The sequence below is a fragment of the Capricornis sumatraensis genome, chromosome 14 (assembly GCF_032405125.1).
Source record: "Capricornis sumatraensis isolate serow.1 chromosome 14, serow.2, whole genome shotgun sequence".
In the NCBI taxonomy this organism is placed as follows: Eukaryota; Metazoa; Chordata; class Mammalia; order Artiodactyla; family Bovidae; genus Capricornis; species Capricornis sumatraensis.
The window spans coordinates 71,149,263-71,175,017 of record NC_091082.1 but is presented as its reverse complement, the minus strand read 5'-3'; the positions used below and the strand labels follow the sequence as shown (position 1 = coordinate 71,175,017).

Below are 25,755 nucleotides of genomic sequence, written 5' to 3'. Positions count from 1 at the left end.
CTACCGACTAGATGCCAGTAGCAACCCTCTCCCTGTTCTTAGTCAAAAATGCAATGGGGACTGGGGGACATGCCAAAACTGCCCATTGAGAACCACTGGAAATGACTGAAATTGTGGAAATGCAAAATAATTCAACTCTTATCCTACAGAGAAAGAAAATGGTAACAGCCTGCAAAAGCACATATGCAGTATCCTCTGACACAGCAATTCCATTTTAACAAATCTCTCCCCAAGACAGATGAGCAAAAATACAACAATTTATATGTATACACATGCATAATACATAGGCTACTCATTTTAGCATTGTAAGTAACAGTAAAAACCACAAAAATCCATCAGTAGAGGTTAGCTGAAGAAACTATGGTACTATTTTAGTGAAAAGCAGGTAAGTAAAGGAAAAAGAAAAGTGTACACAAGATACTGTTAGTAAAATAAAGAGCTGGGATTAGGAATATTAATATACATATTTTTTTTGGCTTATAGTTAGAAAAAAGAAGATTGACTAATAACTAAAAAACAAAAACCCAACAGGAAAACAGATGGAGGAGGCAGGGACAGAAGTCACAGACTTTTCCAAATACACTTGTTTCATTAATTTAACAAATTATGAAACTATTTAATGTAATAGTTTTACAATGATCCTTAAAAATTAAAGCAAAATGAAAACAAACCAAAGGATAGAGATGACAGAATGACCACAAAGAGGAATTATTTCAATGTGAAAGTGCAGTCATTTTAAGTCTGCAGTAGGATATGGGGGCTTCTTCCCAGGTGGCTCAGCAGTAAAGAATCCGCCTGCCAGGCAGAAGATGTGGTCTGATCCCTGAGCTGTTACGATTCCCTGTAGAAGGAAATAGCAACCCACTCCAGTATGCTTGCCTGGGAAATCCCATGGACAGAGGAACCTGATGGGCTACAGTCCATGGGGTTGCAAAGAGTCAGGTATGACTTAGTGACTAAACAACAACAAGTAGGATATACCCTAAATATGAAAAGAACTGCAAAAACTTAAATTTTCCAGTAATTGCATAATTGATAATAGCACTGGAATTTACAGCATGAGACTGCTGTACATGTATTATTGAATAAAGCAAGAGTAATTATGTTAGGGCTCTGCAAGGAAACACAGTTTCGGTTTGGGGATAACAGACAAACAGATGCACACTAAGGGTGAGAAAAAGCTCTGCCATTCTGAGTTTAAACTGGAAGCATCAGAGTGAACTCAAAATATACCTTGTCTTGGAAAAAATTTTCCCAAGCTTTGTACACTGAAAAGGCTAAAACAATAACCGATTTAGTAGCAACTCTTGGCACTCAGTTTGTAGTCTCTAAACACCACCCCCCAGGAAAAAGAGCCAGGGATCTTAACATCTCTAATAGTAAAATTCAAGCTGAGTCCAACATATGATATGCCACAAAGCAAGAAAATGATCAGACTTAGGGGTAAGGTTGCTACTGCTACTGCTAAGTCGCCTCAGGCGTGTCCGACTCTGTGTGACCCCATAGACGGCAGCCCACCAGGCTCCCCCGTCCCTGGGATTCTCCAGGCAAGAACACTGGAGTGGGTTGCCATTTCCTTCTCCAGTGCATGAAAGTGAAAAGTAAAAGTGAAGTCGCTCAGTAGTGTCCAACTCCTAGCGACTCCATGGACTGCAGCCTACCAGGCTCCTCTGTCCATGGGATTTTCCAGGCAAGAGTACTGGAGAGGGGTAAGGTTAAAGGAACTGAAAAAAATCAATCTGAAGAAGGTCCTACCAGCTAAAAATGGGGCAACTTAAAAACAGCAACAAAAAGATTAATGAATGTATTAATATGTTACATATTTGAATCAATGAGTTCATAATAATTGTGGACTAGTACATAAGTGATAACCTTTTAAAAGATACTAGGGATGAACTTAACTGTTAAAGGGAAAGAATCAAACATTTATCTTTAACATTTTCTGTATAAATTATACCCCAGAATAACTGAATTATTGATAAAGAGAGGTTCTGTTTTTTTTTAAAGGTGGTTTCTTGTTATAAAAGTATTTGAACTAAAAAAATCAAAGAAATTTACTGAAGAATTAAATCCACAGTGATATCAATAGCTGCTAACGTCCCATCAGGTGCCTCCTGATGGGAGTACAGACTTAATCTTTGGAGATTTCCTGTGCCTGCCCCTCTACTCCAATCAAACTGAAATCTGGTCAAGTCTCTAACCACCAATTATGAGGAACAGAGAAATACGTTATGATACCAGGGGGCTGTATCTGCAAGATCTAAAGTGTGGGAAACTATAAATTAAATAACATGCTTTCTTTAACGAATTCCAAAGAAAAATTAGAGAGAGATGGGGAGGGAGAGAGAATCTAGTGATGAGAACACCAGACATCAATTAAGTGTAAAACACAGACAACATCTGGAACATAATTTAAATAAACTACTAAAAATGGACTCACGGAACAATCAGGAAAATCTGAGTACTGACTGGGTGTTTGGGGATGTTAAGAAACTATTAATTTTTTTTAGTTTGATAATGGAATTGCTGTTTTTTTTAAAAAGATTACCTTTTAGAAATACAAACTGAAACAGTAACATATGAAGGATATTTGGGATCTGCCACAAAATAATCCAAAAGGAAAAAGGTAGATAGAAATTAAGAGATGAATCATGATTCGTCATGGTGAACAGTATTGCAACACAGGGGTTTGTGATATTATTCCTAGTCTTACTTTGACACACATCTGACATTTTCCATGATAAAAAAGAGTTTAAGTATCCTTGGCATTTAGAAATAAGTCATTTTTGGCAAGTACATTCTGTTGCATGAAAGGGCAAGTGAAGTGACACAAACAGGGTTTGGTGAAGATGGGGAGGTAAAATATAGATGGTATGGTAAAGATTTGCTTGTGATAGACTATTTTTCCAAGTTCATCGCTCATTCATCTAACCAAAAAATATTAAGTGCCTACTGTATGGAACAGAACTATTCTAGATGCTAGAGAGATAGCAACGAATTAAACACAGAACTGCCACCTCCCCCCCTCCAACCCCATCCTCTGCTCTCATGAACTATAGTATGAGGATCTAGGGGTAAAAAATAGATTAAAAGAGGGGTCCTCAATCTCAGTATAAATGACATTTTGGGTTGGATGATTCTTTGTTTCAGGAAGCTTTGGCCTCTCCCCATTAGATGTCAATAATGCCACCATCCCCTTCCAGTTGTAACAAATGTCTCCACATATTGCCAAACATCCCTGGGGGACAAGATCACTCCCGGTTGAGAAGCACCAGGCTGGAAGTTAGTAAGCGATACGGACAAAAATCAAACAATGAAAGGAGACAGGCCACCAGGCTAACAGCAGATTTGCAATTTTCAACAGGATGGCTGGGAAATAGCACTCTAGGCAGAAAGAATAGTCAAGCACAAAAGTCTTGAGACGGAAAAGGCGCTAGCCTATTTGACGAATTGCAAGAAGGTCAGTGTAGAAGTGAGGGACAAAGTAGAAAATGCATAGTTGGAGCCTTACAGAAAAGATCTGAATGTGTTACAATTCTAACAAGAAAAAATTGAAAATAGGATACTATTTTTGGTATGGCACAGTACCTCCTACTACACTAACTCCTGCAGGTAATATTAACTCCAGAAAAACAAAAACCCTAAAACTCTCCTCAGCTCTACACAGGCACTAAAAAGTGAACAAAATCTTGCAAACTCTAGAAGGAACTTGAAATGAGAAAGCAAAAAATAGACAGTATAATTCCAGCTTATTATGCCTTTTATTACTAGGGAAGACCATCTCAGACAGCTAAAACTCAATAGAAAACCCAGTCTTTCTGGCCAGAAGTATCAAAGGATAAGAATATGGGGACACCAAAGCTGCTAGAAAGTGAGAAAGAAATCCTGAAAAGGAAACAAAAGAGGAATCCCAAACTCTTGTGTATAAACTTCCCCAAATCTCTGGCTAACCTTTGAACTATATATATGCAAAAGAGATGTCAAGCCCTCCAGCACAGGATCAGAAAACAGGATCAGTGAGATCTGAACTGTCACTCAAAAGACAGTGCTGGCGCTTAAGTCCGTCTCAATTAACTGCTTGACAACACAACGACAAAATACTCTTTGGAGGACTAACATCATTTAGTTTCCAAAATATAACACTCACAATGCCCAGAATATAATGCAAAACCATTTGACATACAAAGAGGAAAAATCTCAAAAGCACAATTGTTGTTGGGCGTTCAGATGCAGTTGGACCTAGAGAGCAGTGGGAACCTGTCTTTCAAGATGGGAAAATGGCTTTACTGGCCTCCAATAGCTGTTTTATTAGATGCAATGAAGCAGGTGATATAGCAGCAAAAAGTAAAACGGCAGAAGAAATGATAAAGATCAGATCCTGCACCGAAAGAGAAACTAAGAAAAAAGATGATATTCCAGAAGAAGACAAAGGAAACGTCAAACAGTGTGAAATCAATTATGTAAAAAAATTCCAGAGCTTCCAAGACCACAAGCTTAAAATAAGAAAGAAGACAGAAAATTCTGAAAAAGGCCTGGAAAGATGGATTCTTGCATGAAACACTTCTGGACAGGAGAGCCAAAATTGAAAGCTGATAGATACTGCAAATGACCAGGATTTTGTTTCTTTTTTTCAATAATAAAACCAGTGTTTTTACAGGAAAAAAAAAGCACAATCAACAGAGCCCAACCCTCAGATGGCCCCGATGTTAGAATTAGCAGTTAAGAATTTTAAAGCAGCTATTATAACTATGCTCAATGATATACAAGAAATTCAGTCGTATTATGAATGTATGCTTATACTGACTGGATGAAAAGAAATGCCACCAGAAAAACAAAACCTGTTTAAAAAAAAAAAAAGGGCAATAAACTTAGGGGGAAAAAAAGATAGTATCTGGCGGGCGGTGGGGTGGGGGGAACTGACAGAACCAACAAAGAAAATAATCAGTAACTTGAAGATACTGATTATCTTTAACATATATATGAAATCATCCAATCTGAAAATTAGAGAAAGGAGCAGAAAAAGACGGTCCAGGACCTCCAAAATAGTTCCAAAAGGTTTCTTATATATGTTAACATGAAAGTCCCAGAAAAAGAAGAAGAAAAAATTAAGAAATATTTGGGGGAAAAAAAAAATAGCCAAAAGTTTCCCATATTTGATGAAAGACATAAATTTACAGATTCAAGAATTTCAGCAAACTCCAAGCAGGATGAGTACAAAGAAAACATCACAGCCAAGCTACTGGAAACCAAAGAAAAAAACAAAGCAACCAAAGGAAACATATATAGGCAGAAATGATTGGATTACTGCCCACTTCTCATCAGACAACAACGGAAGTTAGACAACAGTGCAACATGATCTTTGAAGTCTTAGAAGAAAACCGGCGCCTCAGAATTGCGTTATCTTCTATTCAAGGTAAAATAAAAACATTTTTACATAAAAGAGATGTAAGAGTTTGCCACCAACCGACCTAGCAAGAGGCTTAAAAATATAAAACCAAAACACACAACTAGAATAGGTCATAACACATGGAACAAAGGCCAGTGGGTCAAATATTTGAAACAGAATCAAGGTCGTCTTGTCCAATCTTTTCATTTTACAGATGGCTCAACCAAACTAATTAAAAATCTTGTAATTATATAGTGGTACACCATACTAGAAAGTAAACACAATTCCTGGGTAAATGCAATGGAAAGGTAAAAAACATGTATTTTTACCTTTATAAGCAAGTCAGAATACAAAAACCCATTCAAGGGTGCTGAAATTAATGTTATTCCTAAAGGTTTTATAAAAACTGGATCTTTCATGTAATACCTAAGGCATCTGCTTAAATCATGTGATTTTTTCATAATACGACTTTCTAAAAACATCAGCAATACCACTATTTTTGTGAAAATTCAAACGTTCACTTTTTAGTTTATTTTTCAAAACTTTTGCTGCATACACACAATATAATTAAAAATAATTATGGTATAAAAAACACAAGAATGATATTCTACTGTACCAAATACTATTTTAACTCTGCTAAGAAAATGTCAATGGGAGCAAATGTATTTTAAAATGTTACCAATTTTTATATTCTGTTTAAAATGTTATTTTTGAAGTACACAGAATACAACAGACTCTGAAAAATCAGTTTTGAATGAATACAATATGTAAAACCCTAAGAGATACCGACTAAAGCGAATCCCCAAGTCAGGTACATAATGAAAATGAAATCCAAATCTTTAGGAAATCATCCCAGTTCTCTGAGAAAACAAACCACCCCCAAGGTTCACTAAGGAACATATTAATATACTATTTGAAAACAACACCGAAAAACTATCACACTGAGCCTCCATACATACTGGATTAGCATAATCTTATAATATATGTCTCAAGTTGCTTGGCCATACTTACCCCAATAGCTGGGACTTCTTCACTCTTTAGTTCATTTATTCGAACCAAATAGTTAACAAAGTCTCTGGCAGCATTGCTCTGTGCATCTTTTTTATTGGTGGAATTACCCATGCCAGTGTAATTATATCCTTCCACTCGAACCTTCAAGAAAAAAATATATTGAGAGTGTGACCTGGGTAATTTTGGGATTTAAAAAATTCATACTTTACTAGACCATTAAGGGATTACAATTAATTATTGGAGATATACTTTATAAACATAGTGAAAACAACATACCTAAGAGAATTCACAGGCTGTCTTATAAAAAAATTCTTAATTCATACTGTCCAGTGATAAACTAATCCAAAAGCAAGAATGTTAACTTATGTGGCTCATATAATTTCTTCTAATACAACATTAAGTTCCACATTAAAATCTGATTTTACAAGACCAAAGAATAAACTAGCCGTACTTATTTTAAAGCTCTCTGATGTGAAGCAGTTAAGAATGCACCTACTTTCTACTGGAATTAGTAACTAACTACAGACAAAGTTAATCCAATTTTTCTAGTCTGCATTACTGGTAGTGCATAAAGTGTGAAAGACATATTGTTCTAATTAGAATAATTTACCTACCACAATGTTTTAAAAGTAACGCTCAGGGAATTCCCTGGCTGTCCAGTGGTTAGTACTCAGTGCTATCGCTGCAGGGGGCATCGGGTCCACCCCTGGTCAGGGAATTAAGATCCCCAAAGCTGTGTGGTGCAGCCAAAAGTTTTTTTTAATGTTTTTTTTTATTGTTTTTATTTATTTATTTATTTATTTATTTTTGTTCAAAAGTTTTTTTTAAAATGATTGATTTCATATCACTTGAAAATGATTTATAATGAGATAGAAATAGCAGGCAAGTCACAATAAAGGACATAATCCACTGTACAACACATTAACATTTCCAAACAGAAAACATTATTCTTTTAATAATAAAATAAGCCTTAAAGTCACATAAATGCAAAATGTATTTTTTTTAATACCTCACACATGAATTTCTGTCTGTTTTTGTTCCCCACTGCTCTGATTTCATATGCTGGGGTCATCTTCCTTTTGCCACACCAGGCATACAGGAAATTTTTAACATCACCCATGATTCAAGTGTCTTCTTCAGACCTAAGAAACAAGTTAGTTAAAAACAGCATTATTTATAAGAGTAAACAGTGGAAATTACCAATCTGGAAATATCCAATGGCTGAAATTTACTGAAAATCTATGCTAAGCACAGGATATTCTATCATGCTGCTATTAACATTGCCTATTAAGAAATGTTAATGATGAAACTGGACCATCTATCACATTTTGTTTAAAAAGAAAAAAAGCAGAATACTATAGTTTGTACTACGCAAGAAGTATGCATAAATAAATCAAGGCTGGAAAACAACTATCCCCCACAAATGGTTATCTTTAGGTAACTACATGTGATTTTTACCTTTTCTTAAAAGAGACTTTATGTAATCTCCTTTTTACAAGAGGTACTTTATGTGTTTTATCTAATCCTCACAACTGTGGGAGATACACATGATAGATCCTACTATATCACTGTTTTACAGGGAAAGAAACTTTGGTATAGATAGGTAACTTCCAAGTTATCCACTGTGGAGGCCCAAGTTCAAACCCAAACTACTATATTAAGAAATGGTCATCATAACACACTTAGTTTTACCCTTGCTTCTACCTGACGTGAGTTCTGGGTTCGTTACCAAGGACTCGGTCGGGTAGATCAAAGTAAGGGTAACACGAGCACTGCTAATTTTTGGAGGCCTTGTGGTATTAAACAAGGCTAAAAAAAAAAAAGAAATGGTCATCAATTATTTCGTATATAAATCCAATAGTCTACCCTCATTTGCACTGTCTCCTAGCAGACTGTCCTCAAAGCTGCAGGCAATATATTGTTAGTAAGTCCAAATACATAAATTAATCAGTACTTAAAATAATTAATGAACCTAAGTATATTATACCAAATCTTTAGGCCTTGATATTCATTAAAATTTGAAAATATTACATCTTCTTGAAAAACAACATATTGCACTTGTTAGCATTCTCCCTCTACTCCCTCTATAAGAGAGCAAAAGATATTTAGCCTAAGTCTAAAATCTGAATTTAAATTACTAGCTAAGTATCTGAGACTAAATTTAGAACCAGAGAAAATACACTACAAATTCAATTAGCTGTGATGTGAGAGGAAACCCCAATAAGTCTGTCTTCTGATGATGCTCAGTGTATTTTGTTAGCATCTAAGTCTTGTGTCATCAAACTGGACTTTAGTATAAAGTTTACTTTGTAGTCAGTCACCCTGTTGTTCAGTTGCTAAGTCATGTCGGACTCTTTTAGACCCCATGGACTGCAGCAAACCAGGCAGACAGTCCTCCACTATCTCCCGGAGTTTGCTCAAACTCAAATCCATTGAGTCAGTGATGCCATCCAACCATCTCATCCTCTGCAGCCCCATTCTCCTTTTGCCTTCAATCTTTCCCAGCATCAGGGTCTTTTCCAATGAGTCAGCTCTTAGATGGCCAAACTACTGGAGCTTCAACTTCAGCCCTTCCAATAAATATTAATACTTGATTTCCTTTAGGATGCAAATCTCCTTGCACTCCTAGGGACTCTCGAGAGTCTTCTCCAGCACCACAATCTGAAAGCATCAATTCCTTGGGGCTCTGACAGTAAAGAATCTGCCTGTAATGCAGGAGACCCAGGTTCAAGCCCTGGGTGGGCAAGATCCCCTGGAGAAGGAAATGGCAACCCACTCTAGTATTCTTGCCTGGAGAATAATTCCATGGACAGAGGAGCCTGGTGGGCTACAGTCCATGGGGTCACAAAGAGTTGGGACACGACTGAGTGACTTACACACACCCACACCCCACAAACACACCCACACCCTTCTTTATGATCCAACTCTCATGTCTGCAACTGACTACTGGAAAAACCAAGCTTTGATGATGTCAACTAAGTTAACCCTGGAGACACCCATTAACGAAAAGCTGTGGAAAGCTAAGGATATCTATCTACAAATTCCAACCATGAATAATCAATTTAAAAAACAAGCCCCCAAGGTGAACGAGTTAACATGGAATATGAAGGACTACACTATCAAATTCCTTCTTCCCTCGGCAGTCTCATCTAACTCCATAATATTAAACACCAACTATATCCTAATGATAACCAAATATATACTAAACATTTACAGTCTTTTTAACCTCCAAAACCAAGTTCATCTAACAGACCCATTTGGATGCTACCTTGGCATCTCAGTCAATACAAAACTTTTAATTTCTTCCCCAAACCTGTTCTTCTTCCTCCCAAGCCCAGTTTTCCCATCTCCCCAAATGGCACCACCATTCACCAAGTTACTCACGGTGTGGGATCTACCCAGTCCCTGAAGATCCTCTATAGCCATCCCTTGTTATGTACCCATCAGTATCCTTAAAGGAGCACCTACGTGAACTATTTTACTTAACCTTTACAACACTGTGCAAAAAGCATTATTATTATTCCCTTCTTACAGGTGAGTAACCTAAGTCAAGAATAACCTTCCCCAAGAGACAGAGCTCCTAACTGGGGGGCCCAGAATTTCCAGCCAGGTAGGCCACTGCTCATCCACTGCCCACTTCTGCCTCCAAGGTAGGTGTCCCATCTCCCTGCTATCACTCTGCACACCTGGAGTGCGGGAATGACGTCCTCAACGATTCCCACTTCCTCCACTCTAGCTACCCCCGAATCCTTGCTTCCCTTAAATTCTCACCACACTCCAGTCACATGGCCTTCTTTCAGTTTCCAACGCCTGCCTGCCCGTTAACACTCACTACTCCCTTCGGCCTCTGCGGTTCTGCCCCCTCCTCCGTCGCTGACGCATCCTCCGCCCCGCGGCCGACAGTTCAAAGGTCTACTACCCTCCTCCGGGACGCCTGCCCTCGCCACCCGATCTCAAGTGGCTCTCTCCCTTTACACTAATTCCTCGCCACCTCTTGACGGAAACCTGCAGACGCCTGTTTTCCGACTGCCTCCCTCTCCTCCCACCCCAACCCCTGGAAAGGAAGGGCCGGGACGCTGCCTCAGCCCTTTACTCTCTCTCTGTCTACAGCGGCCGCAGAACAGCGCCCCCGAAGCAACAGCCCGTTCTGTGCGTCTTGAACGACCGAAGGGCCCTAAGGCGAGCGGGGGGCCTCGGCGGGCTCAGCCCCACAGGACGACTCACCCCGCCCCCACACACCTTTCCCTCTGCGGCGGGAGCCGCGCCGCCGCGCTAGGCCGGAGGAGGAAGTGCGGCCTGGCCGTTAAGCAGACCGGGCCAGGAAAGGGTGCGCGAACAAGCAGGGCAACAACGGGGCTCCCCCGACCCCACGGGCAAGGCAGCGCGGCGGGCAGCACTCAGCCCGCAATCCGGGAACCCGGCGAGGCGGCTCCCCACCCCCACCCCAACCCGCCACCGCCCGCGCCAGCGAACAAAGCCCGGCTGCAGAGCCGCGGGGCCCACGCCGGCCCAAGGAAAACCACAAGGCCGTTTTCCCCTTACCCTCTTCTGCTTTCCTGGTGCCCGAGAGCACAGCCCTCTTAGGACCGTCCGTAGCACGGGCTTTTAGCGACGGACACCGGAGAGCAAACCGCAACTTGCAAGAAAGCGACTGCGAAATGGCTGCGATCGCGGCGCCAGGGGGCGGGGCCAGCGCTCTGCGCATGCGCAGCAAGCGAGCTGGGGGCGGGGCGGGCGGCCCGGGCCGCCGTGAGGGAAGGGCGGGCCTGCGGCTACGTAGCGGCCGTTAGTTTCTGGTCGCCTGGGAGATGGGGCTGCCAATGGCGCCCGCGGTCCCGGCCTGGCTTCCTTGTGTAGCAGAGCCACCTCCTGTTTGAAAGTTTGGGGGACTTGGGGGGCCCGGTAGCATTTTAATGCATCAAAATGTTTTGCAGCTTTTGTCATAGGGACCTGTGGTAGATGAGGTGCCCTTCCAAGACAGAACTGAAATGTTAGGTGCTAACTTCATAGGGTTTTTGTTTTAGTTCCAAAGTCTTGTCTGCCCGCCAAGCTCCTCTGTCCATGGGGTTTCCCAGACCAGAATACTGGAGTGGGTTGCATTTCCTTCTCCCGACCCAGGGATGGAACCGGTGTCGCCTGCATTGCCAGGCGAGCTCTTTACCTGGTGAGCCACCGGGGAAGACCTCAGAGGCTTGTTAGGGTAGTTAAACTAGACACCATGTGAAGTGGGCTTACTGTGTGTTCCTGACACACAGTAGGTGTTCAACAGATACCGTTGTAGTGATTCAAATACTCTTAACAGGAATATCTCCTGAGAGAAATAATCTCAATGAAGGCAGGAACTCTGCCTGGCTCACTCAGGCCACTCTCTGTGTTAACGGAGTCCAAGCGTACTCTGCCTGCTACATGGACGGGCCAGTGAATCAGAGGGGAGGGGTTGAAGCAAGGAATATGACTTTATGTTCAGAGAGCTGACTGGCCAAGAAGATGGCAGACAAATGACTCCAGATTGGGGGAGGTGAAGAAAGAAAATAGAAAGGCCATTAATCTTGCAACTATCTCCTAGAAAGAGAAGTCTCAAACAGAGATGTGTTCATTTCTTCCTTCCTGACGTCTACAGATGGACCGAGGTCTGAACAAAGACACTTTAACAGGCAGAGGGGCAAGATTCTCTCAGGCAGGCCATTATGTATGATTATAATAACAAAAAACTAAAAGTAAGTCAGATAGTTCCAAAGTGGAGTCAGAACTGGTTTTTCCCTGCTACAACTGGGGTACATATCACATGCTTACTAAAATGAATAGATTAAAAACTGTAAGGTTGTTTTTGCTCAAATTGGGTATCCTTTTGTCTTCAGTCTTTGAAATAATTTGTATTGTTAACTATTGTAGTAGTCACTTAAATTTTTGAACTCTAGTGCTTCCCACAGAGTCAATAGTACAGATTATTTCCAGTTGGGATTGTTCCAGAGAATCCAGACTAATCAATTATCTGTCCCCATCATACCTACCATCCTTATTTTTCACCTCTTTCGCTAAGTTTTTTTTCTTCACTCTTCTAGCTCACTGTGGTTAGTCCCTTGTTTTAGTATTTCTCCTATGATTAGAATAACACAGCATTTACTCAATCTTAGTTTCCTCCTGGGTTTGCTGTCTTCAACTAAAAACAAAACCATTCAGGAGAACACCTTAATCTTTTTCTTTGTCCCTTTCAGGGTGTAACCGAGCAGGATGCCATGGGAGCTTCCTGGGACAGGCCTTCCCCCAAATGTTCCCCCAAAGCTTCTCTCTGAAGTACCTAGACAATACTGTTTGATGCACATTTCCTGAGTTATTTTGCAGATGTAAAGAACCTCCCCTCTCCAGCAAATGGAAGATATGATGACCATGAGTCAGTTGGAGCCTAAGGACCAATTTTTTTAAACCCTGTGACACCGCCTCACCGTCAGCCAATCAGAGAATTGTGACAAGCTGATCGCAGATCGCCCCCTCCCATCTGGTTTTTAAAAGTGCTTTGCAGAGCTCAGGGTTTTTAAGGCATAAGCTTCCTGTCTCCTTGAATGGCCTTGCAATAAACCTTTCTCTGCTGCAAACTCTTTTTCAGTTAGTTTGGCTTCACTGTCAGGCACACGAACTTGCATTACAAGGGTACTTAAACCAGAGTTTTGTTTTGTTTTGTTCATTTTATGATAAGGGAAACCCAAATAGCATAAATGGATTACAGGTGTTTTCTTGTAGATAAAGAACACAGCATTTGTATTACCAATGTTTTGAACTCATAGTCTGGTAGATGGATTACATATATGTTTCATCATTTTCTTGGAGACTGTCTCGTTCTTTCAATTGAGAGTAGTTCTTGTCTTTTCATTTTACTTACATTTCTCTGTGTCTATAAATTTAGGTGAAACAGTTATCTTGTGGTGTTGAATAGGTGTTTGTGGGAGCATCCCTATATAGACTGTGTGCCCACTGTCTTTGATGTGAGCGCTTGATTTGATGTGACAGCAGTCACATCTTTTCTCAGGGTGGGCTTGCCACCATCACCTTGATAAAGGGGGTCATGGCTGGTGCTGAAGTAGCTAGAGCCTGTGCAGGCTGTGAGGTGGGACTTTTGCTCTGCACAGTGCCTGTCACCACACTGGCAGTGGTCTCCTGAGTTGCTTGAGCCAAAGCCTTGGAGGTTGGACTCAGGCTGGCTTTGTTCCCTTTAAGTTTATATCTTTGAAGTTTTTTATTGAAGTGAAGTGGAAGTCGCTCAGTCACATCCGACTCTTTGCAACCCCATGGCCTCTACAGTCCATGGAATTCTCCAGGCCAGAATACTGGAGTGGGTAGCCTTTCCCTCCTCCAGGGGATCTTCAAAACCCAGGGATCGAACCCAAGTCTCCCGTGTTGCAGGCGGATTCTTTACCAGTTGAGAAGCCCAAGAATACTAGAGTGGGTAGCCTAGCCCTTCTCCAGCGGATCTTCCCGACTCAGGAATCGAACCGGGGTCTCCTGCATTGCAGGCGGATTCTTTACCACCCCTAAGTGTGTGTATCTTTACTTCTCCCCATACTGGAGCCTTTGCCTCAAAGGAAGGGAGTGGTGAAGTAAGAAAGGCTTGTGTGCGCTGCCTGGGTAGGCATCTGTGACTCTGCTCAGAAGCAGCCCAGAGTCATGTCTTATCCCGTGTTGCAGCCACCCCATATCAATGCAAAGCTGCGGCATGGATTGAGTGGGGCCAGAGCATTCACCAGGTCGTGACCAGGGGTCATGGTGGTTTAAGTGACCATGCTGCTGTCAGAAATCTGGTCGGGCTTCAGTGGTACCATTTGAGTGAGTGCCAACAACAGCCACTCTTGGCCCACCCAGACCACACCCCAGGCCCCCGGCTTGCCTCTGCATCTTTAGATCAAGCCTTTCCAAGGTCCCGGGGCACTAGGTTCATTGCCAAGCTGTGCTGTGGAGTATGTGAGGCTGGGGTATTCTCTTAGCTCAGACTAGTGTTAATTGCTCAGTCATGTCCAACTCTTTGCAACCCCATGAACTGTAGCCTGCCAGGTTCCTCTGTCCATGGAATTCTCCAGGCAAGAATACTGGAGTGAATTGCATTTCCTCCTCCAGGGGATCTTCCCGACCCATGGATCAAACCCTGGTCTCTTGCATTGGCAGGTGGATTCTTTACCACCTGAAACATCAGGGAAGCCAGCTCAGATTAGGGATAGCAGCAAAGAAGCAACCACTAGGGCAGACCTCTCTCCACCCTGTCCGATGGCAGACGAGTACCTGCACACTCCTCATGAATGGAATCTAGGCTTCCCCGGCTTCTTTGTCCCAGTGGTCCTCCAAGCAGCCAAAGGGGCTGTCTCTTCCAGGCAGGACCCCAGAACTGGGGGGTCTAGTCTGCGGCTTCACCTGCTCACTCCCCAGGGCCACCTGTGTGATTCCCCTTTTCCCCTTGTCCTCTCCCAAGGTCACAGGTCTCCACTTCATGCTTTTCTTCCCAATTATATGGGAGTCTTTCTTGCAGCCTTAGTTGTTTAGTTTTTCTGACATTTTTCAGTTAGTTTTCCATAACAGTTGTTCCACGTGTAGATGTATTTTTGACTCATTTAAGTAACAGGGAAGAATAAAATCTGATTCCCTGTTCGATTTGTTTCTTTTACTCTAACCTTTGTTTTCCATCGCTTTTGTTTCTATAATCACTAAGAAGATGCTGCCTGAAGCTATAAGCGTACATCGTGGCCTCGGGGAACACCTGCCCCTCTACCAGAAAGTTAAAGTGCCTTTATTCAGCTCATAGGGAAACATCCTGACCCTGTCCACCTGTGGATGGCTGCAGAAAAAGAGGAATTAACACTTTCCTTAATGGAGGCTGGCCAAACCAGGAGATACTTTGCAAGACTTAGCGCCTTTTTACTTTACTTCCTTACCTTCTCTCCTCTGTTCTGTAAAAGAAGCTAGCATCCAGACGCCATAAGATGTCTTGGACTCTAGTCTGCCACCTTCTTGGATGCCTGGTTTTCTGAGTAAAATCACTACGCCTTGCCTCAGCACCTTGTCTCCTGATTATTGGCCTGTCGTGCAGGAAGCAGAACTGAGCTTGGACTCGGTAACATTTGCGGAGGGAAGTAAGCTCTGTTATCTTCTTAGTTTGTCATCTTGATCCTCATCCCATGGTGAGAATATTTAGACTATTGAATTAGGCAAATGCTACATGTCTGGGCCTCCCCGGAGCCACGAACCACCCCCCTTACCACTCCCCAACCCAATCTTCTGCCAGAGTCAATTATTAACCATTTATCAGCTCACGACTGGCCTTGGCCCTGGCAAGTCCTTCAGCTGCCCTGGGTTTAATCTTCCCTTCCCTTGAACCAGGGGTGAATTAGATGCTGGTCTTTCAGCTCCAGCCTCCTGCCCTGCAGCTTAGGCAGCCAATGGTGAGTTGTGCTACTTCTGAGCTGCCCTAGAGAGCCTGTGTCCTGAGCCTGGGGCTCAGTGACAAGGTGATTGGGAATGGAACCTCACGTGGTACACAGCTTCTGAGGTTCCAGGGCTTTCCACACTTGCAAGATGACTCCAGGAGTAATTGAGAGACCCTGGTCCTTTGGGGACTGGTGACATCTGCCAACTGCCCATTTCCCTCTGAGCTTTAACATTCTCCTCTGAGAAAGAGACTTCTGAAACAGATCTCTGAACATCACCACCCCTCACATTTGAGGCTTTTGGAGTTTCTCTGAGCACAGCTCTGCTCCCATGTCTCAATCCCTCCATCTCAGACTCCTATGGAGCTCCCTCTGTAAGCACACCGAATGCCAGTCATGCCCAGATTCTGTTCTCAGCACTCTGTATACACTCTGCCTGGACTATCTTACATGCTTTCAACTGCCATCTATGTGTGAATACCCTCTAAACCTCAATCTCCTATCCAAACTTTCTTTTGAACTTCAGATCATATGTAAATGTTTAGTGAAGCTCTCTCCTTAATGTCCACCAGGCTTCTTTCTGAGTCTCGGGTCTCAATCCTGATTCTTTTATTATTGGAGTAGGCAGCCTTCAATATGGCCAACAAAGATCCTTTCCTCCTGGCATATGAGCCCTGTGTAGTCCCATCCTACACTGTTACTAGGACTGGTCTTTTTGACTTTTTGCTTTAGCACATGGAATGGGATAGTAAGCCACTTCTGAGATTGCTTTAACAGACTGCGGCTTCTGTTTTGAGTTTTGGCTCACTTGTGTGCCATCTCTATCTTTCGGATCACTCTCTCAGATCTTTCTGGAGTAAGAAAGCTGCCATAGTTTCATGAGAAACTGAAGTCTCTGGCCAACAGCCAGCAAAGAACAGAGGCCTGCCCAGCTACGTAAGTGAACCCAGAAGTGGGTTCTTCGGCTCCAGTTCAATCTTGAGAGGAATAAAGCTTTAGCCAATGGTTTGACTGCAATTTTTTCAAAGACTTTGTACCAGAATCACCCAGTTAAGCTGCTCCTAGATTCCTAACCCTCAGAAACTACATGAGTTAATATTTCCAATGTTAAACTGTTACATCTAGGGGTGATTTGTTACATGAAATAAATAACAAATACAAGTGCAGTTGTCCCTTAGTATCCATAGGCGATTGGTCCCAGGACCCTCCCAGATACCAATCTATGGAGATTCACCAGTCTCTAAATAAATGGCACAGAATTTGCATAAAACCTATAGGATATACTTCTATATATTTTAATCATCTCTAGATTTCTAATAACTACAATGTATGTGCTATGTTAATAGTTGTAAATACAATGTAAATGTTATGTAAATAGTTACCAGTATGTGACATATTCAAGTTTTGGTTTTTGGAACCTTCTGGAATTTTTTTTCCCAATATTTTTCTTCTGTATTTGGTTGAATCCTTGGATACAGAGATATCCTGCAGATACGGAGTGCCAGTTGTATCTTCCATATCTAGTTTCTGTTGATTCTTTTTCTAAATATCTTATTCCACTCCCTCCCCTCCATCACTGCTGCCACCTCCTTAGTTTGAGTCTCCACCACTGGTTACCTATTGCAATAGGCCACCCAATGGTTTCCCTGTTCCCAGTTTGTCTTTTAATCTACTCATCACACTGCTTCAAGAGTGACATTTTTAAAGCAAAAAGTCATGTCACATACCTTCCCAGCCCACAAACACATTCAATTCAGTTCAGTTCAGTTGCTCAGTCGTGTCCAACTCTTTACGACCTCAAGGACACCAGCACGCCAGGCCTCCCTGTCCACACCAACTGCCGGACTTTATTCAAACTCATGTCCATTGAGTCAGTGATACCATCCAACCATCTCATCCTCTGTCATTCCCTTCTCCTCCTGCCTTTGATTTTTCCCAGCGTTAGGGTCTTTTCCAGTGAATCAGTTCTTTGTCTCAGGTGGCCAAAGTATTGGAGTTTCAGCTTCAACATCAGTCCTTCCAATGAATTTTCAGGACTGATTTCTTTTAGGATGGACTGGCTGGATCTCCTTGCAGTCCAAGGGACTCTCAAGAGTCTTCTCCAACACCACAGTTCAAAAGCATCAGTTCTTTGGTGCTCAGCTTTCTTTATAGTCCAACTCTCACATCCATACATGACCACTGGAAAAACCATAGCCTTGACTAGACGGACCTTTGTTGGCAAAGTAATGTCTCTGCTTTTTAGTATGCTGTCTAGGTTGGTCATAACTTTCCTTCCAAGCAGTAAGAGTCTTTTAATTTCATGGCTACAGTCACCATCTGCAGTGATTTTGGACACCTCCCCCCCCCCCCCCCCCCCGCCACCACCAAATAGTCTGTCACTGTTTCCCCATCTATTTGCCATGAAGTGATGGGACCAGATGCCATGATCTTAGTTTTCTGAATGTTGAGCTTTAAGCCAACTTTTTCATTCTCCTCTTTCATCAAGAGACTCTTTAATTCTTCTTTGCTTTCTGCCATAAAGGTGGTGTCATCTGCATATCTGAGGTTATCGATATTACTCCTGGCAGTCTTGATTCCAGCTTGTGCTTCATCCAGCCCAGTGTTTCTCATGATGTACTCCACATATAAGGAGGCCCCATAAACACATAAATACTTCAAATCTTTCAGTGATGGTAACTTAAAAATGTGTGTCTCTTTGACCTGCTTGTTCCTCTAAAGTCACTTAGCAAAAGGCATTCTCTTATTGTATTTGCCACTGTTCCAAACAGTGATATATGGATCATTCAAGAGTCTGTAGCTATTTTCCATTCCCCATCTGCTACTGTTAGAAGCACAGTCAAAAGTTTGCAACCTAGGAAAAAATCTGAGAGTGGAACTGTGATCTGATCTCTGATGATAATAAATGCAAATTTCTATATCACTTCTTGGGTTTTGTATCATTTTCAACTTTATTTTGCCAGCTATTGAGTTAGCGATTTAGCAGCAATGTAATGTTTCTTTCTGATGTATAAAGAACATACACTGGGGGCTTCCCTGGTGGCTCAGTGGTAAAGAATCTGTCTGCCAATGCAGGAGACACAGGTTCAATCCCTGGTCCAGGAAGATTTCACATGGCCTTGCAGCAACTAAGCCTGTGTGCCACAACTACTGAGCCTGGATGCCTAGAACCTGTGTCTGCAACAAGAGATACCATTGAAACGAGAAGCCCGTGCAGCACAACAAAGAGTAGCCCCGGCTCACTGCAACTAGAGAAAGCATGTGCAAAGCAGCAAAGACCCAGCACAGCCAAAAATAAGAGATAAAATAAAATAAAAATTATTAAAAAAAACAAAACCAACAACATAACAAAGTTTAAATTCAGCCTTGGTCATTTGTTTAACCATCATATTTCTCTTTGTGTTCACAAGATCTCATTAATCATGTTAAAAGCTCTCCAAGTGCTAATTTCAGATGAGCAAAACAAGAAAAACAGAGCTCTTTGCTTAGTGGATATCCAGTATTTATTTTCACTGAAAAATTAATTTGGCCTTAGTATCATTAAATAGGGATATGACATGCTCAGAAACAAACACTAACAAAAAACCTCACTTTTCTTCTTTTAGGAAGTTAACAGCTATACAAAGAAGTTTCAATGAGGTAGAATATAAGCTCACATAAGCAACTGTGGTTCAATTTCTAATTCAGATATCTATTCCTAAAGAAGACAGAAATATGAGGAAACAGTATGTGTTATTCCTGGGCAAGAAAGGAGTGTTGCTGTTGTTCAGTCACTATCAGTCATATCTGACTCTTTGTGACCCCATGGACTGTAGCATGCCAGGTTCCTCTGTCCTCCACTATATTCTGGAGTTTGCTCAAAGTCATATCCATTGAGTAGGTAGAAGGAACGAGGAGATATAAATATAACAACTGTTACCTACCCAACCAATTTTTAAAAGGGTTAGCAAAGATAACTAAATCCATTGTTCATTTTGAATTCTCATTTTGAACAAGTTTTCTTCTTAATTAAAAAACAGCGTAAACTGATATGAATTTCAAACCCTTCTCCTCTGCAGACTAATCAGACAGGAAACAAAATAAAACCCTAGGTAGTTACTAGATTGGATAATCAAGTTTAAAATCATTAAGGATTAACCATCAATAGACTTTGTTGCTAGAAAGCACACACCTGGGTTTGTTACAGAGGAGGCTGAGCGGCCAGTTATACATTCCAGAGAAAGAAAAAAGTAAAGAGGTTGTGTAGAGAAAGTTAAAGTGAGATCTTTGGGTCCTCCCTAAAACTTTTATCACTGAAAAGTGACTGCTTGAAAATGCAACTGGAAAATGAAAGTAAGTAGCTGCTGGGCTCACTGCAGAAGGGACTCTGGTTTTCACTTCCAATAATTCAGTGCACTGTTGGGGCACACTTTCTCCCCAGTGAGGAAAGGAGGAAGTTGCAGTGCCCAGAGCAGAGAGATCCTTGGTTCTGCAAAACTCTGAGCTTTAAGAAGTTCTCTACGGACAGAGGAGCCTGGTAGGCTACAGTCTATGGGGTTGCAAAGAGTCGGACACAACTGAGCGACTTCACTTTCACTTTCTACAGCAGCAAGTAGAGACATGAATTCATCTTTGCGTAAGGCCTCTCCTTTGTTATGTGAAAAACACCCAAAGAGCCCTTTAGTTATAGTAACTGAAGCAAGTCTTCACCTAACCCAAAGTTTTTGGGGAAAATCGTGACACTGTAATTAATCTGAAAGCAGATATACTGAGTTAGACTGAGCAGCCAAGTGAAGCGATATGTTAATAGTTGTGCATAGTTGAGTTACATTGTATTAATCTGGCATTACAATTAGAATATCTGCCTAAATGCAATCACTCAGAGTTGTCCTAGATTACAAATGAATATTTATTAAAATGAAAGTATATTGTAGTGGTTTAAAATTAGAAAACTTTTAAAATAGAATTAAGAACCAGGAATTAAGATAATGGGAGCTCCTGAAGGCAAATGGAATTAATCAAGCACATTTTTCCTCTTGATTTAATCTCATCCATATATGCAAAAATTTCTCTACAAAAATTTTGTGAAATATTGAATGATTTAGGGCTATGACTCCTTTTGAAGTTTTTGCACTTTCACAAATTAAAACTTTTAAAAGATCATAGTAGGTATTTAAATACTTGTTGACTGCTGTAGGATTTCATTTGCTAGGAAGGTTGAGTTCAAGCTCATCTAAAAGTCTGAGAAATAAATGCTGCATTCAAGGTGCATTATATTTCAATGTACACACCCTCATTTGATAGACACTAGCTGCAAGCGTCCATATTTCCATCCTTTAAATCAGTGCAAGAAAGGAAATCTAGGCTTTTCAGCTTAGCTTCTGCCTTATCAGTGAACTCCCTGGAGGCTTTCTGTAGTGGAAGACGGGGTGGGCCCATCGGAATCCCGGAGACAAGAGTCATGATGGCTTTGGTCTGCGACACTCCAAAACCTAGGAAAAATAAACAGGAAACATGGCTGGGATGGTCCACTTTGCCACAAACATTCCAGAGAAGAGATCATATTCTTACAGTGATTCCTAGGACAGGATAAAATGGAACTAAAAGATGGGGCATTTTTGTCAATATGGCAGATTGAGCAGATGCAGGAAATCCCTGCGTGCATGCTCAGTGGCCTCAGTTGTGTCCATGTCTGTGCGACCCTGTGGACTACAGCCCACTAGGCTCCTCTGTCCATGGGATTGATTCTCCAGGCAAGAATACTGGAGTGGGGTGCCCCAGCGCCACCTGGGAAGCCCCTTAGGAAGTCCCTAGGCCTGCTCTGAACACATACAAATGCTGAAAGCTTTTTTAACAAATTGATAAATTATAAAATAAAACAAAGTGAGACTCAAAGTCAACCTCAGAAGCCAGAAGGAGGGACAAGAGGTATCAGGAATAAAGAGGTCAAAGTGGTAGGGAGACGCTGAAGCCAATGGTCCATGAGGATAATCTGATTCAGGGATGTACTGCTGTGGATTGAAAGATAGAGGACTTGATCACTAAGACAGAATTTAGTTCCAGCACATCTAAGAAGTCCCTGAGAAACATACTAATTAAGGTAATAGTTTATGACTCAGTACTAGTGTTTTAGATTAGGGTTGCAATGCCAGATAAAGCCTTCAGTCTGTATACAGCAAGGAGGTGGAACTAAAACTCCCAGTGTAAAGTTGGTAGTCAGTCTTACATGAAAAGCAATAGAAAAAACAAAACCAAACTAAACAAACAAACAAAGAAAAACTCTCCTAAGAGGCAAGGGAGCCGGACTTCTGCCAGGGCTGTGGCTGGAAAGGAAAGTGAAAGTGAAGTCACTCAGTAGTGTCCGACTCTTTGCAACCCCATGGACTGTAGCCCTACCAGGCTCCTCTGTTCATGGGATTTTCCAGGCAAGAATACTGGAGTGGGTTGCCATTTCCTTCTCCAGGAGATCTTCCCGACCCAAGGATTGAACCTGGGTCTCCCACATTGTAGGCAGATGCTTTACCGTCTGAGCCACCAGGAAGTCCACGGCTGGAAAAGGAAGTAAAAGAAATCCGAAGCCTGTGCCACATATAAATGCTGGATCTATATTACTAATGCTGTGCTTAGTACAGGAATCATACTAAAAAATAGACCTAAACACTTGGTCAGAACTGATGAAGCTAAAGTGTTTGAAGAGGCAGACATAAAATCACTTGATGAGACACCTCACAACCTGGAGTACAACGAATTCCCCAGGAAACAACTGTCTTTGAAGATGAATTCAGAGGTAGAAGTTACAAAGCACACAAGGAAAAAGAAGCTGCATGGGAACCAGCAATTACACAACTCACAAATTTCACATCCCGAGAAAAGACGACACAACATTCTGAAAGAGATTTCAGAAAATATTTAAGAATAGAAGCCATAGGCTAAGAGAAGGACATATAAAGAATGGGATCATCTGGAAGAAATAACCCAAAAGAAAGAATGGAAATGAAAAATATATAACCAGTGAATGAAATTGTAGAAAATAGCTAAAGATAATATTAGTGATTTTGAAGGTAGGTCTAAGGAAATAATCCAGAATATAGCACAGGAAGATATTTGTTTTCTTAACTGGCTATTGTTCTTAGATTAAAGGTATGAGTAGTAACTTTCTTTTCCTAAAGTAACTTAGTTACAGTCAGTAACAACTGAGCATTGGGAAGGAAAATACTAGCTTGGCTAAATACACAGAATATACTTTGCTAAATGCAAGTGGCCCTCCTATTCTTATCATGAATGGTGGGAGAGGGAGAACTACCTTCATGATAAGGCTAGCACATTTATTAAGTCTCTCTTATATACAATGGAATGAGAGTCCCTTGGATTGCAAGGATATCCAGCCAGTCCATCCTAAAGGAAATCAGTCCTGAATATTCATTGGAAGGACTGACACTGAAGCTGAAACTCCAATACTTTGGCCACCTGATGCCAAGAGCTGACTCATTTGAAAAAACCCTGATGCTGGGAAAGATTGAGGGCAGGAGGAGAAAGGGACGACAGAGGATGAGATGGTTGGATGGCATCACCGACGTGATGGACATGGGTTTGGGTGGACTCCGGGAGTTGGTGATGGACAGGGAGGCCTGGCGTGCTGCAGTTCATGGGGTCGCAAAGAGTCGGACACGACTGAGCAACTGAACTGAAACTGAAACTGAAAAAAGAACGAAAGCTTGAAGCTTATAACAGATGGACCCAGAGGGTGTTGAACTAAATGATATTGAAATAAGTCAGACAGAAAAAGGCACTATATTATTTCACTTATCTATGGAATCTAAAATACAAAAAATAAACAAAGACAAAAACAGAGTTATACATGCTGTATGTCAAATTTATCTCAATAAAACTGGAAGAAAAAGCCTTCTTTGCAGTATCACTGCTGGTGTGCAAAGTGATCTTAGACATACAGCTAAACGTTTAGTTCTTTAAAAACTGGAAAAACTAGTAGTAGTTCAATATCTACTTTTATGCACCTTAGGAACATATACCAACCCATGATTTTGTGAAAACTATTGTTTAGGACAAGGGAATAATAATAGCTAACAATATTGGGTGGGCCAAAAAGTTCCTTCTAGTTATGGAAAACCCAGAACAAACTTTGTGGCCAATCCATAACTGGTGGCACACAAATATGACCAAAAATCATCGAAGTGGAAAAGCAAATGGGAAGCATTGTCTTTGAAGGATAAAGAGAGCTGGCTGAAAACCCGTGAGAATGAGGGACATAATACATAATAGGTGCTTAGGGCTTGGGAGGACTTGCCAGGAAGAGGCAGAAAGGCTCTGAAAGGAAGGGTCTGCCAAGAAAAAGCCTAAAACTTTTCCTGGACTTGACCCAGGTTCTCACGAAGGGCCAAGCTCTTGCAGAAGTGGAGTGAATGGTGGCATTTGTCATTTGTTATGGGATAAGACTTCAGAGACTGTGGAGAGGTTTCTCTTCTCAGATTCACTGTATTTCCCTCAAACTTTGCATTGTCATGTTATTCAAACCTCTATCCATTCAAGCTTACTTGTGTTAATAAACTTTTAAATTGCAGATACTCTTGGGAGAGCTGTCAGTCATTCACAGTTTAGTATGATCTATATTCAAGCTGATTTCTTCCAAATAGTTAGGCTGAAATCAGCTATAGTGTGGTAGTAGAATTTTAAGGAGCAGAGGCAAGGGAAGGGAGGGAGTGTTGATGGTTTAGAAGAAAAGGGGTAAAAAATGGTGTGTGCGCAGGGTAGGAAGGTGAGTAAAGTGCTAATATGGAGAAGAGAGGTTTGCAGAAGGGTGCCAAGACCTTCCAACTGGGTTTACTTCACCGTTTTATAGGACTGGCTCTGAAAGTTAGCATTAGGGATAAAACCTTGCTGACAACTGATTAAAAGGTGTTCTTGTTGAAACCTTGGAGAAAGTGATGAAAGTCTCTCATCACTTTCTCTGAAACACTCCCAGTGTTGCGTGTTCAGTTGCCCAGTCATGTTCAACTCTTTGCGACCCCATGGAATGTAGCCTGCCAGGCTCCTCTGTCCAGGGGATTTTTTTCCAGGCAAGAATACTGGAGCGGGGTTGCCATTTCCTACTCCAGGGGATCTTCCCAACCCAGGATCGAACCCAAGTCTCTTGCATCTCCTGCATTGGCAGGTGGATTCTTTATCACTGTGTCACCTGGGAAGCCCCCAAACCCTCCCGAGTAGCAGACAAAGAGGGAAACTTACCTAATTTGACCACAAAGTTGATAAATCTCTGAATACAAAACTAGAAAGAAACAAACAAATCTACAGTCAGTATTACTGAACCGTGGTAACAATTTAAAGAATTTGGAGGTCAGATTACAGAAACCTCAAACCAAAGGTCCACACATCTTAGTTTTGTGTAGGTCTGACAGAATGGAGAAAAACAGCCAAGTGAGGATGGTTGAGATCCATCTAGGATAAGGTAGAATCTTTCCGTATATATAAGCTTTATGAATCGAGCCCATGAAGAAAAGAAGCTCCAATGAAGGAACGGTTCAATACAGAGTTAGGGTGGGGAAGATAACCTCTACCCATCCAGGCTACATAGACAAGCTTACCAGCTAGTGTAGTTGTTTCCAAATTGGGGTGCTCTAACTTCTGGATTACTTTCCAAGACACCTTGGGGACACTTGGCCAAGGTTGATTTATGGGAATCAATTTCTAGATACTCAAATTCCATAAGTGCTATTTCTAAAATTGATCAGAGAGAGGATTCACACATAATGGAGGCGTAGATTATCCTTTTCTATTTCCCCTTTCACAATCCTTCTCCTATTTTTGAAAAAATAAAGACATACCTCCTATATCACTGCCTTGGGACACCTCTTGGAATCAAATAAAGCAGATCAAATGTTGGTATTGGCATCCACAAAGAGAGCTGACAGAGTGATTCCTCTAATTAATGAATAACAAGTCCTCTTAAAAATCATA

At 41.5% G+C, this 25,755-nt stretch overlaps 2 protein-coding genes across 7 annotated transcripts in view; both read right to left on the bottom strand.

Moving 5' to 3' along the window:
- DHX9 (DExH-box helicase 9) overlaps positions 1-11,053 on the bottom strand; it is a 44,903-nt gene extending 33,850 nt beyond the window's left edge. Inside the window, exons 1-3 of the mRNA XM_068985981.1 lie at positions 10,940-11,053; positions 7,407-7,539; positions 6,398-6,538 (exon numbers count right to left, since the gene is read on the bottom strand). Coding sequence (XP_068842082.1) covers positions 6,398-6,538; positions 7,407-7,517 — 252 coding nt within the window. The 5' untranslated portion in view covers positions 7,518-7,539; positions 10,940-11,053. The remainder of the gene's footprint in view (positions 1-6,397; positions 6,539-7,406; positions 7,540-10,939) is intronic.
- Positions 11,054-18,822: 7,769 nt separating this feature from the next.
- The window catches only part of NPL (N-acetylneuraminate pyruvate lyase), a 44,458-nt gene continuing 37,525 nt past the window's right edge, over positions 18,823-25,755 (bottom strand). For all 6 annotated transcript variants that reach the window (XM_068985878.1, XM_068985880.1, XM_068985882.1 and 3 more), the window contains 2 exons: positions 25,027-25,066; positions 18,823-21,275 (listed from right to left, as the gene is read on the bottom strand). In XM_068985878.1, the coding sequence (XP_068841979.1) occupies positions 21,091-21,275; positions 25,027-25,066 (225 nt within the window). In that variant the 3' untranslated portion in view covers positions 18,823-21,090. The remainder of the gene's footprint in view (positions 21,276-25,026; positions 25,067-25,755) is intronic.